This window comes from Homarus americanus, unplaced genomic scaffold (assembly GCF_018991925.1).
Source record: "Homarus americanus isolate GMGI-L3 unplaced genomic scaffold, GMGI_Hamer_2.0 scaffold1909, whole genome shotgun sequence".
Taxonomy (NCBI): Eukaryota; Metazoa; Arthropoda; class Malacostraca; order Decapoda; family Nephropidae; genus Homarus; species Homarus americanus.
Window position 1 is genome coordinate 288,940 of NW_024752372.1, and position 17,665 is coordinate 306,604.

General features: G+C 43.1%; 3 protein-coding genes across 3 annotated transcripts; 2 read left to right on the forward strand and 1 right to left on the reverse strand.

Moving 5' to 3' along the window:
* On the forward strand, positions 1-2,606 carry LOC121855066. The gene is made up of 5 exons (XM_042349891.1): positions 1-283; positions 496-631; positions 1,432-1,625; positions 1,881-2,045; positions 2,215-2,606. Exons 1-5 carry the CDS (start codon positions 191-193, stop codon positions 2,395-2,397), a joined length of 771 nt encoding a protein of 256 aa, XP_042205825.1. The 5' UTR covers positions 1-190; the 3' UTR covers positions 2,398-2,606.
* Positions 2,607-3,210: 604 nt separating this feature from the next.
* On the forward strand, positions 3,211-6,012 carry LOC121855073 (facilitated trehalose transporter Tret1-like). Its single transcript, XM_042349898.1, has 3 exons — positions 3,211-3,798; positions 4,106-4,247; positions 4,447-6,012. The coding sequence occupies exons 1-3, from the start codon at positions 3,529-3,531 to the stop codon at positions 5,847-5,849; spliced, it is 1,815 nt and encodes a 604-aa protein (XP_042205832.1). The 5' UTR covers positions 3,211-3,528; the 3' UTR covers positions 5,850-6,012.
* Positions 6,013-7,394: 1,382 nt separating this feature from the next.
* Positions 7,395-10,046, reverse strand: LOC121855074 (flocculation protein FLO11-like; the record flags this gene model as incomplete). The annotated part of the gene is made up of 1 exon (XM_042349899.1): positions 7,395-10,046. A coding segment is annotated over one exon (2,652 nt), but the record flags the coding sequence as incomplete, so codon positions are not given.
* Positions 10,047-17,665: the final 7,619 nt, after the last annotated feature.

The window sequence follows — 17,665 nt, forward strand, 5'->3', positions numbered from 1 at the left end:
ACGCGGACCAGCGAAGGTGAGACTCAGACGTGTACTCCCGAGGTCTCAAGATCCTTGTACTGGTGTGAGCATCAGGCAGACGGAGGTGTATCTAGCGTTATTGTCTTGTAAGGTACACGACAACGCCTGGTCCTGTTCCACTGCTTAAGTGTCGGTGGTTTTATGGTACAGATCTTCGACTAAGTTTGAGATGTTTCGGGGAGGCTTGGTTGTGTTTCTGCTGTTGCTATTCCTCCTGCCACTACAGAAGACCGGAGCTACCATGACCGCTGTGTATCACCAGGTAATTCTTTTCTTAGTGTGTTAGAGGAACTGTTATCTCGTTATCAGTCTCCAAAAACTACCACTCACATACTCACAGTTCTTAGGCCGCTATCACTCCTCAGACAACAACATTAGGCTGTAAGTTATCAGCCACCGTCATTAATTTCTCATTTATCATTTGTCTACCCACTTTTATGCTAATAACTGTATTTTATTATTTTTGGTTAACAGATGACAATAAACAGTTACGATAGACAGTGTGTGGAGGCGACGGTTCCTCTACCTACTGGACTAAACCTTTCACCGTGGTTGTTCTGTTCTCGCCTCTGTACCAACAACCCTTCCTGCACCGCCTACTGCTACTCAGGTAAACATCTAATCGTATCTACATTAAGTGGAGATATAGATTCAAATCCAATATATAGTCAACAAATGTATAGACCCACTTACACCTGCATAAATCAAGTGACAATCTTTTCCACCAATATTATCAAACTTTTCCGTTTTACTCAATTTAATCCCAGAATATTCCACTAAAAAATATTCCATCTCTTAGTCAATATTAATGTCTTTCTCACCTAACTATCAGTCCTCACATTGTAGTTCTTTATCTTGAGTTAATATTTGTTCTTTCGTTTTATGGATTGCAAGACAGGAAGTTTCTGTCCATCACGAGCCTGAGGAGAAAGATTATATAAACAGAAAGATTTAGTAATGATATGGTGAAAGGCTGACTCCTCCCACGAGACCTGCCTGGTATGGGTGACTCTAGCCAGGACTCTGTAAACCTCATCAAGTATAAAATCTCCCCCGCCCACATAGTAAAATAGTGGATGTTCATTATAATTCAGAGAAAATAATTTACCCTTCATATTTACACGATATTCCACTATTCTACACCAGTTTCAGCCAGTCGATGACAAGCATTATACAGATTCATAAAATAATCTATCTTCTACCTTGAATGTATTGTATTAGGCATTGTATTCAAGTTTGTTTGTTTTTTAGACCGCTTGCTAGATTTACATACGCTACCACGAACAAGGGCATCATACTAACCTCAATCGTAGAGTTACGGGTTAAACTTATTGCACGTGGGGTGATGGTTATGTTGCAGAGTGGACAGGAAGCGCTAGGAACTCGCATAAGGCGTTCCATGTATTTCAGAAAGCGCTTGTCAACTGCTGAACCTGATCGTAGCACCTGATGGGTATTCGTCGCAAGGGGCCGTCTCCTCCTCCGCCGTGTCCTGCTACGTGCCCTACTCATCTCCAGGGCCCGCCACCACCGACCTGGCCCGGGGCAAACCAGTTACCACCGAAGACACCTTGATCCTAGACTACGCTCGTGGTCAGACTGTGGTGGGTCCTGTTCTCCTTTGTTCCTCTCTCTCTCTCTCTCTCTCTCTCTCTCTCCTATGATCGTTTTCTTTCTCGTTACATTTTACAAACTTAACTTCACTATAATATATTTACGAATGAGTGAAGCAAGATGACTGTAAACTTTCACACATATCCTTCCCTCATCTTATATATTCAATAGTGTCTGTACGTAAGTTTATTTTGTACTTCTCTTTCCCTTGTATATAACGATTTTATTACCATTGTACACTACAGGTACTTGGAGCAAAATGTGAATACACAGACCTTGACTGCTTCTGTTCGACCTACCAGTTGACCCCCTACCTGATAGTGAACCTCGAGACTACCCAGGATGTGACCACCGTTGTTATCACCGCCTCCAAAAATAAATACGAAGACCTTGGTGACTTGGTCGTTCATGTAAGATATTTCTCCTTTGCAGGTCATTGTGTTGACAGATTCATAATAAACACCTTTTTTTTCGTCGGCATGGCCATTAGTAACAGTCTTTGTCGACAAATGTATGATAAAGTTAACACCTGTTGTCGTCAGGACGGTATATTTTGACAGCAGGTGTTTTCGTGGACAGGTGGGTAACGCAGGGGATGATAGCGACCCCGTGCTGTCGAGGTACACTGGACCAGCAGGCCCTGGAGAGGTGGTGACACTGAGGGGCTCCAGCGCCCTCCCTGGCCGCTACGTCTCGCTCTACAAAAAGAGCTTCCTCGAGAACGCCCTCTGTCTCTGTCTCCTGCAAGTGTACAGCGCCTAGGACACCTGTGTTGCCTCAAGACTACCACAGCTGAGTACCATATAAATGCCACAGTACCACAGCTGTATGTAACAACTAAAAACATAAACGTAAAAGATTCATACACTTTTGTCATTATTCCCACCGTGCAGTACTGCCTAACGATGTAAATAATCAAGAAAGAGTTTTAACTTTTCATGTTGTTTCCTGGCGATTACCTGTATACCTGTGTGAGTGTATTGTAAACTGTCATTAAACACTCCTGACACACACAAGTAGTTTTATTTAACCTTCTATTCAGACAAAACTACAAATAAATGTAAGGTTAGTGAAGTAGTGAGGTGGCTGAGTGAATAGAGAGCTCGGTTCCTGTCCTAAGGGTCGTTTGTTCGATCTCGGGACTCTGCAACTCCACCAAGCTGTAAATGAGGACCTAACTTTACACGTTAGGGCAGTGAAGGCTTTCGAGTGCAATACCGGCTCAAGGAAGAGTAGGGTGGAGGGAAGTGAGAGTGAAATGGAAAATGAATGAAAAGAGTGAAGGTGGTTAGGGCGGAGGAAAGAGGATGGTTAATTAGTGTGTGTTGGGGTGACGACAGAGGATGTATATACCTCAAGGTCTACTTAACCTGTAACGTGACAGTCAACATAAGTCATCCTCTCTGTTCTCTGTTATTCCCGACGTTCAGCCAACACCAGTAGTGAAGGAAGAGGTGCATCCCTGTCATCTCACCGGCATTATGGGCTTTATGTCAAGAATAACGAACGCTCCGGCACCCTTGAACTCATCTTTACAAAGGAAGGATGCTGCAAGGAGAGAAGGGTGTAATTTACCGCCAATACTGTATTGTTGTGTCAGTCCTTTTCCTCGCTGCTGTGGGGGAGACAACAACACTCAATCTGATTTCTCGGGAGAACGTGATAAAATGTGAACAGTGGAATGTGTATTGCGTGAAAATATCGATTACTGAGAAATATAAGATCATTGCCCTATAAACAAGCGTAAACGTAAAGACAAGTGAGCATCAAATAAACAGCTGTGTATTTATAAACGATCTAAGGGCAAGAAAGATCCCCAGTTGCAAATAAAACAAGAAAATATAAAAGATTAAACTCTTCTAAAAGAGGCAAGTTCCTTTATTGAAATTCGCGATGAAGAAATGGCTAGTGAGAGGGCAGTGGTCTGAGGGAGGTGACGAGATTGAGACCCTCGACAAGGCCTGGTCGAAGACAATTAATGAAGGTTATGACAACGTGGATGGAAGCCTTAAGTGCCCAGATGCGACAGGAGGGCTGAAGAAGGTGGAACAAAGAGAGAGTGTTGAAAGCAGCGAGGCGCCTCAAGTGAACGGCTCAGCAGCGAAGGAAAAAAGTTGTCACCATCTCATTCAAGACGTGGACAAGCCCGCCACCGGCCCCCAGGTTAGTGATGCTCCGACAATGATGTTTTGTCCTTTAACTTTTTTTATCCTACTTAACACCTGACTAGAACAAGATGCCCATAGCGACATAATAATGGTTTAAAGGCCAGTGATTTTTTTTTTAAAGAAAACAATCCATTTATTTCAAGCTGATACACGAAAAGTTACAACATTTGGTGTTTGGATTGCAGTCATTATGGTGATTAACCTGATGATAACTAATCATACTACAGCGTACAAGATTAAATACTTCAACCAATTAAACGAACTACAGAAATGATCAATGCTGCGAACAACATTAATTACAGGTGTTGGCGGGGGTGACGGTGGCGGCGACTCACCTGGGTGTGGGCTGTGTGTTTGGGTTCTGTGGTGTAGCGCTGCCACAGCTGACCCAACACCCAGCCCCGGGCAACATCACCATGAACGACTTCCACTTGGCGCTGTTTAGTAAGTGCTTAAAAGAAACCTTTTAGAATCAATAAGATATGTAGGTCAGGGTTTAAGAAACAGGCTTAGCAAAATAAAATGGATCAGATGAATTAGTTACGGTTGTGGCCATTCAATCAACCTTGATGCACGATAACTAGATAATAGTTTTCAGTGAAATAACATTAACATTCAACTATTGTTTTGTCTCAACTTTCAGGCAGTGTTATAAGTATAGGAGCAGCGGTGGGGTCAGCGGCCACAGCAGTGCCTCAGGTGTGGCTGGGTCAGCGGGTGACACTCCTCTTCGCTCTGCCTGTGGCTCTCGCCGCCTGGGTGACTCTGGCCGCCTCCCCCAACGTCTGGGTGGTAATAGCCGCCCGGGCTGTCCAGGGCCTCACTGTGGGCTTCATCGCAGGCCCCTCAAACAACTATGTGGCGGAACTGGCCCACAGCAATCTACGGGGACTACTCGTCGGTACTCTCAACACTTCAGAACAACTTGGCTACCTTCTGGTGTATGCCGTAGGCAGCTCAAGTCTCTCGTGGCGGCAGGTGGCGCTGGTGTGTGGCTTCCTCACCACCGTCCTCCCCTTCCTGGGGCTCCTTCTCCTGCCTGACTCACCTCGCTGGCTCGCCGCTCGTCACAGACTTCTGGATGCTCACAAGGCTCTCATCTTCTTCAGGGGACCTCACTACGACTCACACGCCGAACTGGTAGAAATTACAGACCAACTGGCATTAGGGAAGAGAAATGCAAGAGACCAACTGCAAGAGATGAAAGATCCAAACATCATTAGCGTAATTCTTTTATTTACATTCCTTCTTCTCTCTTCACAGTTTACAGGCAACTTCCTCGTAACAACATTTGAGGTGCCAATCTGCAACTCAACCGTGACTGACTTGAGCCCAGCCACTGGTGCTGCTGTTACAGGCACAATACGTTTTCTTGGCTCAGTGGCGTATCTGCTTATTGTTGAGCGGGTTGGTCGTAAGTCGTTGCTCATAGGTGCATTCCTCGCGTGCGCTGGAGCGTTAGCCATGCTCGGTTCCTTCCATTATGACCACAACAACTCAGACGACGTCACCATTCTGGATTGGCTACCCTTTATCTCCCTCTCCGTGTTTATATTCTCCACAACTGTTGGCTTTTCTGTTCTTTATGTATTACTCGGAGAACTTTTCCCCACGTCGGTAAGATCTACAGCTGTAGCCTTCCTGTACTCTCTGTTTTTCACGGGAGCCTTCGTGGCAAGTCAGACCTACGTGTCCGTGGTAGGTTCACTGGGGAAGCACGGGGCATTCTGGCTCTACTGCTGCTTTAACCTGTTGATGGCGGTGGTGGGTGGCCTCAACCTACCGGAGACCCGAAGACGATCCCTGGAGGACATCACCGCCCGTGAGCCACGCCAGTCCACCAAACACTCCTACGATCACCACAGATCTACCAAACCCACACTCCACGCCAACGGAACCACTCGCCACGCCAACGGACACCTCACATCCAAACCACCTCCTCAGCACTACCACATGACTACTCGGCGCGTCCCAGAAGACAACAAACCCAATCATCCAGCTCACAATTTCTGTAAGTCGACCCAAACAGCCAACAGCTCCTTATAGATATCGAATACACAGTTTGTTGACATATATGAAAGTTATACCAAATTCATGTGTAGTTTAGTGTCCAGACTTAAAACTATATCAACTTTGAATATTGTTGTCATTATTTCAGACTACAGTATATGATAACGTTCACCTACCACACAGTAGAATGACACTTCCTTATCCATTAAAACTAAATTTATAAATAGTTGGTGTTTTTTCTCAATATCCTTTTAGTCTCGTATCGTTGAAAGTTTGTTTACAATACAGAAATTGAAGAAAGAACGCTAACAAGATAAATTGTATGTTAGGTTAGGTTAGGGTACAGTAGTCTAGGTTAGGCTAAGTTAGGTTAGGATTGGGTTAGATTAGCGTTAGTGTGTTTTACTCATCAGGTGAAATAAGCTGGGGTGTCTAATCTCCAGGTGGTCTGTATGGCCTCCTAAGCTGCGGCTACGATGTAAACAATGTGACTCGTTCTATAATATCTTAAGTCTGGATCCTCAAAATACCTTACGTCAATTTTCTCTTCCCTCTTAACTATGTGATGAACAAAACACCCAAAGATGGAGCCTGATTTATGTTGAGACGTTAACTGAGAGGATTATTTACTCCAGTTGATGAAAGAATTAATTAATCTTTGGAAAGTGTAAACTATGAGTACTGGGAGCAATCATCGAAATAATTTATTGTACACTTTAATGATGATAAATGACGTGTAGTTAATGTCTCGGGTTTTGTTTAGTTATTCCAGTAGTATTGAGGTTTAATCCTGAAAAAAAATGATAACAAACCAGAAATTTCCGAAAAGGTCCAGAAAAACGCCGCGAGAAACATATCCAAAGTGATTTAGGATCCTTCTTGTACTAACTCGGAAATTCAAGATTGCGTCAAAGATGGCCGGTCGCCTTTTTTCCATTTTCTTCCGTACCTTAATGACCAGATATAAAAGGAATCATATAAAGTGTATAATCTTAGGTATTCTGACACAAAAAATAATAAAATAATGATATTTTAATGAAGAAAATCATATACAGGGTACAGGTGGAAAAAAAAATTAGAAAATCACACAAGTAGCGTGTTACAGGGCAGCAAGGCGGTCATGTGTGGGCTGATCTCATCCACATAACATGTTGGTGGTGGGCGTTCTGCAGCACTAGGTGGAGGTTGACTTGCTGCAGCACTAGGTGGAGATATTGCTCTTGGACTAAATCACTTAGGAATTGGTTTGTGTTGGACAATAAAGGGAAGGAAGAAACAACAAAACTTTTAATTCCCAAAACACACATTCATGTATATTAACAGTATATAATATTTCCTAGTATGACAACAGACAGCGTGGCCAGCAAACAGTGTGGCCAGCAGACAGTGTGGCCAGCAAACAGTGTGGCCAGCAAACAGTGTGGCCAGCAGACAGTGTGGCCAGCACGAGGTGACGAGGGATCTTACATGAACACTTAAACATAATAATATAAATAATTCAGACTTTTTCCCTTGATTGGAATAATGTTTTCTGAGTCTTGTCTCCTCTAACGAAGGCCGTGATGAGTTGGTACTGTACAATTATTTATCTCGTTCGTTGATGGACTTGTAGTTGGCTGTTGGTGGAAGGTTGTATGGACTTGTTGTGGATATTGGAGGGTTGTATGGATTTGTTGTGGATATTGGAGGGTTGTATGGACTTGTTGTGGATATTGGAGGGTTGTATGGACTTGTTGTGGGTATTGGAGGGTTGTATGGACTTGTTGTGGATATTGGAGGGTTGTATGGACTTGTTGTGGATATGGGCTGGTTGTATGGACTTGTTGTGGGTATTGGAGGGTTGTATGGACTTGTTGTGGATATTGGAGGGTTGTATGGACTTGTTGTGGATATGAGCGGGTTGTATGGACTTGTTGTGGGTATTGGAGGGTTGTATGGACTTGTTGTGGATATGGACGGGTTGTATGGACTTGTTGTGGGTATGGAAGGGTTGTATGGACTTGTTGTGGATATGGGCTGGTTGTATGGACTTGTTGTGGGTATTGGAGGGTTGTATGGACTTGTTGTGGATATTGGAGGGTTGTATGGACTTGTTGTGGATATGAGCGGGTTGTGGACTTGTTGTGGGTATTGGAGGGTTGTATGGACTTGTTGTGGATATGAGCGGGTTGTATGGACTTGTTGTGGATATGGGCGGGTGTGGTTGTGGATATGGACGGGTTGTATGGACTTGTTGTGGATATGGACGGGTTGTATGGACTTGTTGTGATATTGGAGGGTTGTATGGACTTGTTGTGGATATGATATGGACTTGTTGTGGGTATTGGAGGGTTGTATGGACTTGTTGTGGGTATGGAAGGGTTGTATGGACTTGTTGTGGATATGGGCTGGTTGTATGGACTTGTTGTGGATATGGGCTGGTTGTATGGACTTGTTGTGGGTATGGAAGGGTTGTATGGACTTGTTGTGGATATGGGCTGGTTGTATGGACTTGTTGTGGATATGGGCGGGTTGTATGGACTTGTTGTGGGTATTGAAGGGTTGTATGGACTTGTTGTGGATATTGGAGGGTTGTATGGACTTGTTGTGGGTATTGGAGGGTTGTATGGACTTGTTGTGGGTATTGAAGGGTTGTATGGACTTGTTGTGGATATTGGAGGGTTGTGTGGACTTGCTGTGGGTATGGGAGGGTTGTGTAGGTTTCAGATGGTCCTGAAAAGATTTGCCTTTGTCGGGGATGAACTCGAATTGGTGGTGGACGTGTTGCAGGGGACATACCGTGGTCATAGATGCATTGTATAAACTTGTTGATATGCTGGGAGTACCTGTGGTGGTAATAATGTGCTGCCTAATAGATTGCTCATGGCTGTTTCCGAAGTGAGTGGATTTGAGGTGGTCGCTGGCGGGTTTGGTGGGCTGGTGTGGGTCGCGGGTGGGCTGATGTGGGTTGCGGGCGGGTTTAGTGAACTGATGTTGGTTGCGGGTGGGTTTGGTGGGCTGGTTTGGGTTCCTGGTGGATTTGGTGGGCTGGTGTGGGTCGCGTGCAGTAATTTCCTCCAGGGATCGTCTTCGGGTCTCCGGTAGGTTGAGGCCACCCACCACCGCCATCAACAGGTTAAAGCAGCAGTAGAGCCAGAATGCCCCGTGCTTCCCCAGTGAACCTACCACGGACATGAAGGTCTGACTCGCCACGAAGGCTCCTATATAGAACAAGAAGTATAGAACGGTGACGGCTGTTGATCGCACCGACGTGGGAAGAATCTCTGAACGTATTAAGGAAAGAACCGAAAATCCAATGTTATTAAAGCAACAGAAGGTCGCCACTGATGCAAGAGGTAACCACTTTATACTGTTCGTATTATCTAAGATATCTTGTTCATAGAAGAAAGTCCCGAACATAGCTAAAGCCAGGGCACAGGTGAGGAAGGAAGATATAAACAAAGGTTTGCGGTTGATGCGCTCTACAACACCTAGATAAAGGAAAGTGGCTAAAACCCTCACAACTCCTATAATAACAGCACTCGTGTACGGGCACACGTCTACCTCGGCTGAAGCAAAAATAGGAACTAAGTACACACTGACGACAATCCTTCCTGAGAAATGAGAAGCTAAGAATAAAACGGATAGCAAGAGTAATGACGTAAGTATGCTGGGATCTCTCATCTTTTTAAACTGATTCTTAGTGCTAATCTTTTTCGGCAGTTGGTCTGTTATTTCTACCAGTTCGGCGTGTGAGTCGTAGTGAGGTCCCCTGAAGAAGATGAGAGCCTTGTGAGCATCCAGAAGTCTGTGACGAGCGGCGAGCCAGCGAGGTGAGTCAGGCAGGAGAAGGAGCCCCAGGAAGGGGAGGACGGTGGTGAGGAAGCCACACACCAGCGCCACCTGCCGCCACGAGAGACTTGAGCTGCCTACGGCATACACCAGAAGGTAGCCAAGTTGTTCTGAAGTGTTGAGAGTACCGACGAGTAGTCCCCGTAGATTGCTGTGGGCCAGTTCCGCCACATAGTTGTTTGAGGGGCCTGCGATGAAGCCCACAGTGAGGCCCTGGACAGCCCGGGCGGCTATTGCCACCCAGACGTTGGGGGAGGCGGCCAGAGTCACCCAGGCGGCGAGAGCCACAGGCAGAGCGAAGAGGAGTGTCACCCGCTGACCCAGCCACACCTGAGGCACTGCTGTGGCCGCTGACCCCACCGCTGCTCCTATACTTATAACACTGCCTGAAAGTTGAGACAAAACAATAGTTGAATGTTAACGCCATCGAAGACAACCAGTGTTACTCTAGCGTGTACCGGGCACCTGATGACTGATTGTTACTTCACCTTATTAATTATGGTCCACTTTATATACTACTGAGTTCAATTCCTTATATATTCATCTACTGCCATTAAACACTTCACCATGACCACTTACTGAAGAGTGCAGAATGGAAGTCGTCCATTACAAAGTCCCCCGGGGCTGAGTGTTGGGTCAGTTGTGGCAGAGTCACTCCTGAGAACCCAAACACACAGCCCACACCCAGGTGAGTCGCCGCCACCGTCACCCCCGCCAACACCTGCAGTAAACATTATCACGTGAGCTGGTCATCATCAGTCGCATCTCCTTAGTGCATTTATAAATTATTTAACTAGTCTTTTGCTTACATACACATCCGTTACATCAACCATTTATTTTGAATTTAATTTGCCAAAACTCATATTTCTCTGCCATCAGTCTTTGTTTAATATTATTTTACTGATCTACTGTTGCCTTATTTTGTATATACATTTATAAGTTTGATGTCTGTGAAGTTTATTACGTAAATTTCATTAATGTTTGTTATAATGACTTACTTCCCTTGTTGCATTACTACCTAACTGATTATTACAGAATGAAGGAGGCGTTATACTGCTCACGGCCACTCGCCGCCCTTGTCCTCAATACTGATTAAATTCTTCTCACATCTTCCACTGCATAATTTCCCCCTTTAGTGTGTAGCAGTGTAGCAGCCCGGGACTTTCCTCTCAACTTTCTATTTATCTCAACACTTCCCTGGATAAAACAACTAACTCAACTTCTGAAGATTTACTAATTTTTTACTTTATTGTGCAATGTAACTTATTCGTTTTCTATGAGTTTTCGGTGTTGGTTCTTTTAAGGTAAACTATCGTAATCGTAACCCCCTAATGCTCGACATATAACAAATCAAGTACCATGGACTCGGATTATCAACCAAAGGTATTTTGAAACTGAAATACTTGAAATAATAAACATATAAAGTATAAAATTATGGTATTCCTATTATTTAAGAAAAACAAATTCCGGTAGACATCAAGACACACTCAACATTGTACTCGCACCAACACTAACATATGAAGCTGAAGCATAAACATTAACCACTACTGATGTAATAGACTGAGGGAAGCAGAAGTGAAGCCAATATAATTATAATAAAAGTAAATTATATGCAATAGCACTAATAACGAGAACTAAACAAGGAAAGTCGGTGTGGTGGTGGCGTTTGGAAGACTAGCGGGCAGACCTAAAGACAGATGGTTCGAGAAGACTAGCGGGCAGACCTAAAGACAGATGGTTCGATAACACTAAGGAAATCTTAAGTATACAGTACACATAGTGGAAGGTTGGATAGTCTACGAGAGGATGGAGTTGTCAGAGAGGGATTGGGATTGCGCTAACTTCAAGCTCGTGAAGTTGTCATGTAGGACGAATATAAGGAGTTACTGTTTTCATATATGATGGGGGCAGACCTGTGGAGCACCCTAGTAGGCCAGACCATGTACGGGAGAACAGTATACGGGGCTTTGGCTAGTCTATGGAGGGAGCCTACACAGGTCTCTGGCTTCCATCTCTCGGCAGGGACACTTCTAGTTTGGGTGGCCGTTGGGTAAATACATTTTCCTAAAGCAATGTGAAGTCAAATACCTTACCTGAGGAGCTATGGCAGGCAAGTTCTGCACGACTGTGTCTTCTAGTGAGTTTTTTCTCTCCCAGGGTGGTCCTGTCTGCTGGTCCGGATGATCCTCGCCCCAGACTACACGCCTACCATACAGGAGGTCAGAATGTCCTTCCTCTAACTCCACGGACTCCGCCACGCTCGAGTTTCTGACGTCATCTCCGTGTGAAAATTTTCTTTCTAGCCATACCACCATATTACTACCAGAGAAGGTGGACGTATTACTTGTAAATTGCACTATATTTGCGATTTAACGTCGAGAACGCAATATTTGATACTGTCCGGAACACCCAATGATCCACTCTTCACTGCTGCTTGTCTACTCAGGGACTCCACGTGACCCTGTGTCTCCTGCTTGCTGTCCTCGTCCCGACACACAGAACCTCCGAGTGCTTTGTACTGATGACAATAGCGTATGTTTCTTATGTAAATGCTGACGTCACATCCTTGCAAATAAATTGTTGTTAGAAAGTGTTTCTCCTTACTATATAACGTTAAGAGTTTATATTCCGGGTGTCAGTAGCTACGCCAGTATCTAAGAAAATCACTAATTTTTGGAAAGGTTCAGTTTTATCTCCCCCGATAAAGTTAGGTAGGATTTGAAATAAAAAATAAAACAAAGGAGCATCGCTTACTCTGTTGGTCACGTTATGGTGATTCTCCAGCCATCTGTATAAGTGTTCGAGTTGTTCCATTACTTTATTGTTTTATATCAACTCTCAACAGCTTTTATTATCGTCAACACTTCGTCCGCTCTCCTATTAATGTTAAGTCAGCCGACACAGACATATTAGAGCTTTATGACGTCACGCGAAGTTGAAGAAACGTGAAATAGCTTCTAAATCTCTTTTGTAATTTCTTCCTATATTAAGTACTTAATTTTCACTTTAGTTGTTCATTTTTAATAGCCTATTAAATATATATCATTACAGATTTTGACTCTACCACCAAATGAACTTCAATGGTTAGCATGGTCGCCTCGCAAGTAAGTGGACCCGGGTTTGATCCCCAGGCAGGGTGAACTATGGTCAAGTTTCTTTACGCCATTAGGTTATGGTTGTTGGCGACAAATTTACGCCTAGGTGGCCCTTGGACTGGCCATCCTCGTTACACGACGGGCAACTATTACTATTACCGCTGTCAATCTGTTTCATTTTGTTACTCCAAAATCTTCCAGTCTGGTAGTGGTGGTGTGGCTCTCCTCTACAGCTGCTGGGAGGTCTCACTGCTCTCAACATATAAATCGTTTGACTAGTTATGATTTCCTCCTCTTACATGGGAAGTGTGTTGACAGTTGACTTTGACTTTAATGCGGGAAGAAGCTGAATGTGTTCCTTAAGAACATAAGAATGGAGGAAACTGCAGCGGGCCTATTGGCCCATACTGGACAGTCCCATTTACACTCAACCCCTATTGCTCATATATTCATCCAACCTATGTTTGAAGCTATCCAGCGTATTCGAGTTAATGATATTTGGTAACTTGTTCCACTCATCCACTACTCTATTTCCAAACCAATGTTTACCTATTTCGCGCCTAAATCTAAATTTGTCTAATTTAAAACCATTGTTACGAGTTCCCTCCTGGTTGGATAGTTTGAGTACCTTTGTTATGTCCCCCTTGTTTAGCCCTGACTTCCATTTATACACCTCTATCATATCGCCCCTCGCTCTACGTCTCTCGAGGGAGTGCAAATTAAGAAGCTTTAACCTGTCTCTGTACTCAAGGTTCCTAATGCCCGGGATTAGTCTTGTCATTCTCCTCTGAATTCTTTCCAAGGATTCTATATCCATTCTGTAATACGGTGACCAGAATCTAACTGCCTAATCCAGGTGTGGGCTCACAAGCTCAAGATATAGCTTTAAGATGACCTCTCTATTCTTGTAACTAACACTCCTTTGTATGAACCCAAGTACTCTATTAGCCTTATTTCGAGCAAATACACATTGTTTACTTGGCTTAAGATTCCTACTTATCATTACTCCCAAATCTTTCTCGCAGTCGGATTTCTCAATAACATCGTTGTTCATCTGGTATATGGTTTCCCTGTTTACATCTCCTATACTGAGTAATTTACATTTGTCCACATTGAATTTCATCTGCCATTTTCAAACCATTCGAAAAATTTGTTTAGATCTTCCTGCAGTTTTGCGGAGTCCTCATCAGATTTAATTCCACGCCCAATTTTAGTGTCATTACCAAAGCTTGTTAAGTTGCTGTCTACGCCGATATCTATGTTGTTTATGTATATAATAAATAATAATGGTCCAAGTACTGAGCCTTGAGGAACTCCACTAGTGACGTTGCTCCAATTGGATTTAGTGCCGTTTACGCTCACTCGCTGTTTCCTATCCCGTAACCACGCCCTAAGCCATTTTAGAATATCTCCTTTAATGCCATGAGCCTCCACTTTTCTTATTAGTCTTTCGTGGGGGACTCTGTCGAAGGCTTTGCTAAAGTCGAGATATACCACATCATAATTTTGCCCCTCGTCCACTGATCGAAAACTGATGAAAAGAATGTTAATATATTAGTTAGACATGAAAGCCCGCTTGTGAAGCCATGTTGGGAATCATGGATCAACTTGTGTTTCTCCAGGTGATTTCGAATAGAGTTTGATATGATTGCTTCCAGTAATTTACCTACAATTGATGTTAGACTGATTGGACGGTAGTTAGAGGATAGTGATCTATCTCCCTTCTTGAAAATCGGTATATATATATAGATATATATATATATATATATATATATATATATATATATATATATATATATATATATATATATATATATATATATATATATATATATATATATATATATATATATATAATGCTGATAACTACAAGGAAAGAAGAAACACGAAATTCACAAGCGCTTTCGTGTAATTCACATGAAAGCGCTTAGAACCTCGTGTTTTTTTTCCTTGTATATCAGCATATACCTAGATCACGCGCACCTACAGTGATTTATATATATATATATATATATATATATATATATATATATATATATATATATATATATATATATATATATATATATAACTAATTGATAGAAAATACTAGGAAATGGAGAGGAAAATGCCTGATGATGTGAGATTTTAACACTCCAAAGGTGGATGGTTGATTAGTGACAGATAATAAAGCAAAACAATAACAAAACAAAGGTCCATAGCTCACTGTTGCCTCAACACGTGGGGGTAGAGAGGGTAGATGGAGAGAGGGACAACACTTGGGTTTAGGAAGGAACTGGTTCACAAATAGGGTGGTGGACGAGTGGAACAAGCTTAGCAACTTTGTAGTAAGTGCGGGAACGCTGGAAAGTTTTAAAAGGAGGCTAGATCGATTCATGGATGATAGAGAGTGGTAGTAACTCTCGACAGGAGCTGCCATGCACAGGCCAACCGCCCTATTGCAGACTCCTTATCGTCTTATGTTCTTACAGCTACTACTGACGTGGAAGGTAAACTTAAACGCATATAACAGATTTAACTTTAAAGGAATTCAAAATTATTTAGACAAACTTTGATAACAAGTAAAGTGACAATAACGAAGAGGAATGTTGAATTCTGGAGGACATAAAAAAAAATCACGTAACAAGGACCGACTGGCAAAAAAGAATAGTATACCTAATTCAAACTAGTTAATATATATTTAACTAAGAACTCCAGCCATGGTCAGTTACATAGCGCACTAGGTGATGGAATCCGTAATGTGAATGACAACAAACCAGCATTCATAACGGCCAGTAACATCCATTCCCCTAGTAAATTCAGAATATACCAAAGTTAATAACATCCCTGAAGGGAGGATAATAGAGATATTATTGTCCTTCATTTGCGTTAATTATATACCAAGTGTATTAGAGCCTTCTGCGAAACTTATTAAATATACGTTAGTCACTTGTCAATGGCGTCATCATCTTCGGGGTGTGAACTATGAAGACCTTAAAATACTCACAAGAATTATTAACATAAGGCTTATCACTCCCATGTTGCAAGATCTGAACAATGTCATCCGGACGCATCTATTTAATTATTCCTTACAAAGTTTCCGCTCTGACGGACAAAGGAAGCCGGTGTCTTGCTTAATGTTCCTAATAAGTTCGACCTTCATTGCCCAATTTTTTTTTTTTTTTTTTTACTCTCACTGATCGGCTTGTTAGCCGCTTGGGCGATCGATCGTCTCTGATTACTTTTCATTTATCTTCACCAAAAGATCGGCTCGCTAGCCGCCCGGGTGATCGATCACCGTCTCTGTCACACACTGTTGGCAAATACTGGGCATGCACCGGCATCTGAATGTACCTGAACCCGCTCCAGTGTAGGTCAAGTCTTGTCTTGAAAGAGCTCACACTCGGTGCCGTCACAACACTTTCTGGTAGATTGTTCCAAGAGTTCACAACCCTCACTCCGAAAAAGTTTGCCTCACAGTTTTCTGGACTTGCGGCTTCTTCAATCTTGAGCTGTGACCCTCAGGGGCGAGCGTCCGCCAGCTCCAAGTAAGGACACTCGACTGAGTAGTGCCCCTGAGATGCTTACACCTCAACTAGGTCACCCCTTGCCCGTCTGTAATATAAGCTAGGCAAGTTCAGGCGCTCCAATCTCTCAGGTAGCTGAGGTGCCGAAGTGCAGGCACCAGTCTGGTGGCCATTCTTTGAACATTTTCAACCAACTGACAGTCCCTAGCATATCTCGGGGACCAGACGGGGTGACAGTACTCCAGATGGAGAAGCACATCACTCTTGAAGATCGTTACGAGAGACGGACCGTCAAGATATCTGAACGACCTTCTTATAAGACCCAATAATTCATTTGCCTGGTTTACCTTCTCGCAATGGCCCGAGAACTTCAGCTCATTGTCAACATACATACCTAGGTCCTTCTCACATTCAGTCTCAACTAGTGCAGTTTCTTCATCCCTTTGGGACATATGATACGCCTCCTTACCGTTGGTACGCCCCAGGTGCATCCTCTTACACTTCGTGACATTGAATCTCAGCAGCCATTCCTTCGACCATTCCTGAGCCCACAGAGGTCCTTCTGCAGCTCTTCACAGTCCGCTTGGTTCTTAATTTCCCCGAAATAACTTGGCGTCATTGGCAAACATTTGTATGGAGGAGTGTACAACGTCAGGCATGTCATTTATGAAACAAACAAACAACAGCGGGCCCAATACACTGCCCAGTGGTACCCCACTTGTGACAGGTACGGATGACGATTTCGGTCCATTAATCACCACACACTGCTTGCGGTCATGTAGAAAGTCTTCTATCCATGCAAGGACATTTCCCCGAATTCCGTACTCTTCCAGTTTGACTTTCAGCCTTTCATGGGGTACACTGTCGAAAGCCTTGGCAAATATTGTCGATATTACCACCCCGTTCCAGAATATGGGTCCAAATATCCAATACCTTGAGCAATTGTGTTAGCAATCCTTTACAAGATTGTTTTGTATTAGATGTTCCATTGCCGCATCTCTGATAATACTCTCAAGTACCTTACATATTATGCTGGTCAGGCTCACTGGTCTATAGTTGTTCGTGGAGTACAGGAGGAAACCAGAGTACCTAGAGAAATGTGTCATGTTTGGTAGATTCACACTAGATAATACGTTTTGGATCACTTGAAGAATCTTTACCCCAGTTTATTTCATCTTAAGATTAATCACCCTAAAACATTACAATCATTTCGGGATGAAAAATCATTTACCATACCTTCCATAAATAAGTCTTAACTTTTTATTATCCTCAGAGCTTTATCAAATATATTTTATATATTATTCTTAATTATATGGTATTGTATTGCCCATGTGTTGAATTCCCATTAAAATAGTGAAATAATATGAAAAAGTTTAATTTAAATTTTCGCGGGGAGTATTTTCATTAGTGGCCGCCAGGG

Bases quoted from the DNA above. Each gene is read 5' to 3' on its own strand.
- LOC121855066 (XM_042349891.1), top strand. From the start codon at position 191: ATGTTTCGGGGAGGCTTGGTTGTGTTTCTGCTGTTGCTATTCCTCCTG. The intron at 284-495 runs GTAATTCTTTTC...TTTGGTTAACAG, and splicing joins TGACCGCTGTGTATCACCAG to ATGACAATAAACAGTTACGA. The intron at 1,626-1,880 runs GTGGGTCCTGTT...TGTACACTACAG, and splicing joins ACGCTCGTGGTCAGACTGTG to GTACTTGGAGCAAAATGTGA.
- LOC121855073 (XM_042349898.1), top strand. From the start codon at position 3,529: ATGAAGAAATGGCTAGTGAGAGGGCAGTGGTCTGAGGGAGGTGACGAG. The intron at 3,799-4,105 runs GTTAGTGATGCT...CATTAATTACAG, and splicing joins AGCCCGCCACCGGCCCCCAG to GTGTTGGCGGGGGTGACGGT. The intron at 4,248-4,446 runs GTAAGTGCTTAA...CTCAACTTTCAG, and splicing joins CTTCCACTTGGCGCTGTTTA to GCAGTGTTATAAGTATAGGA.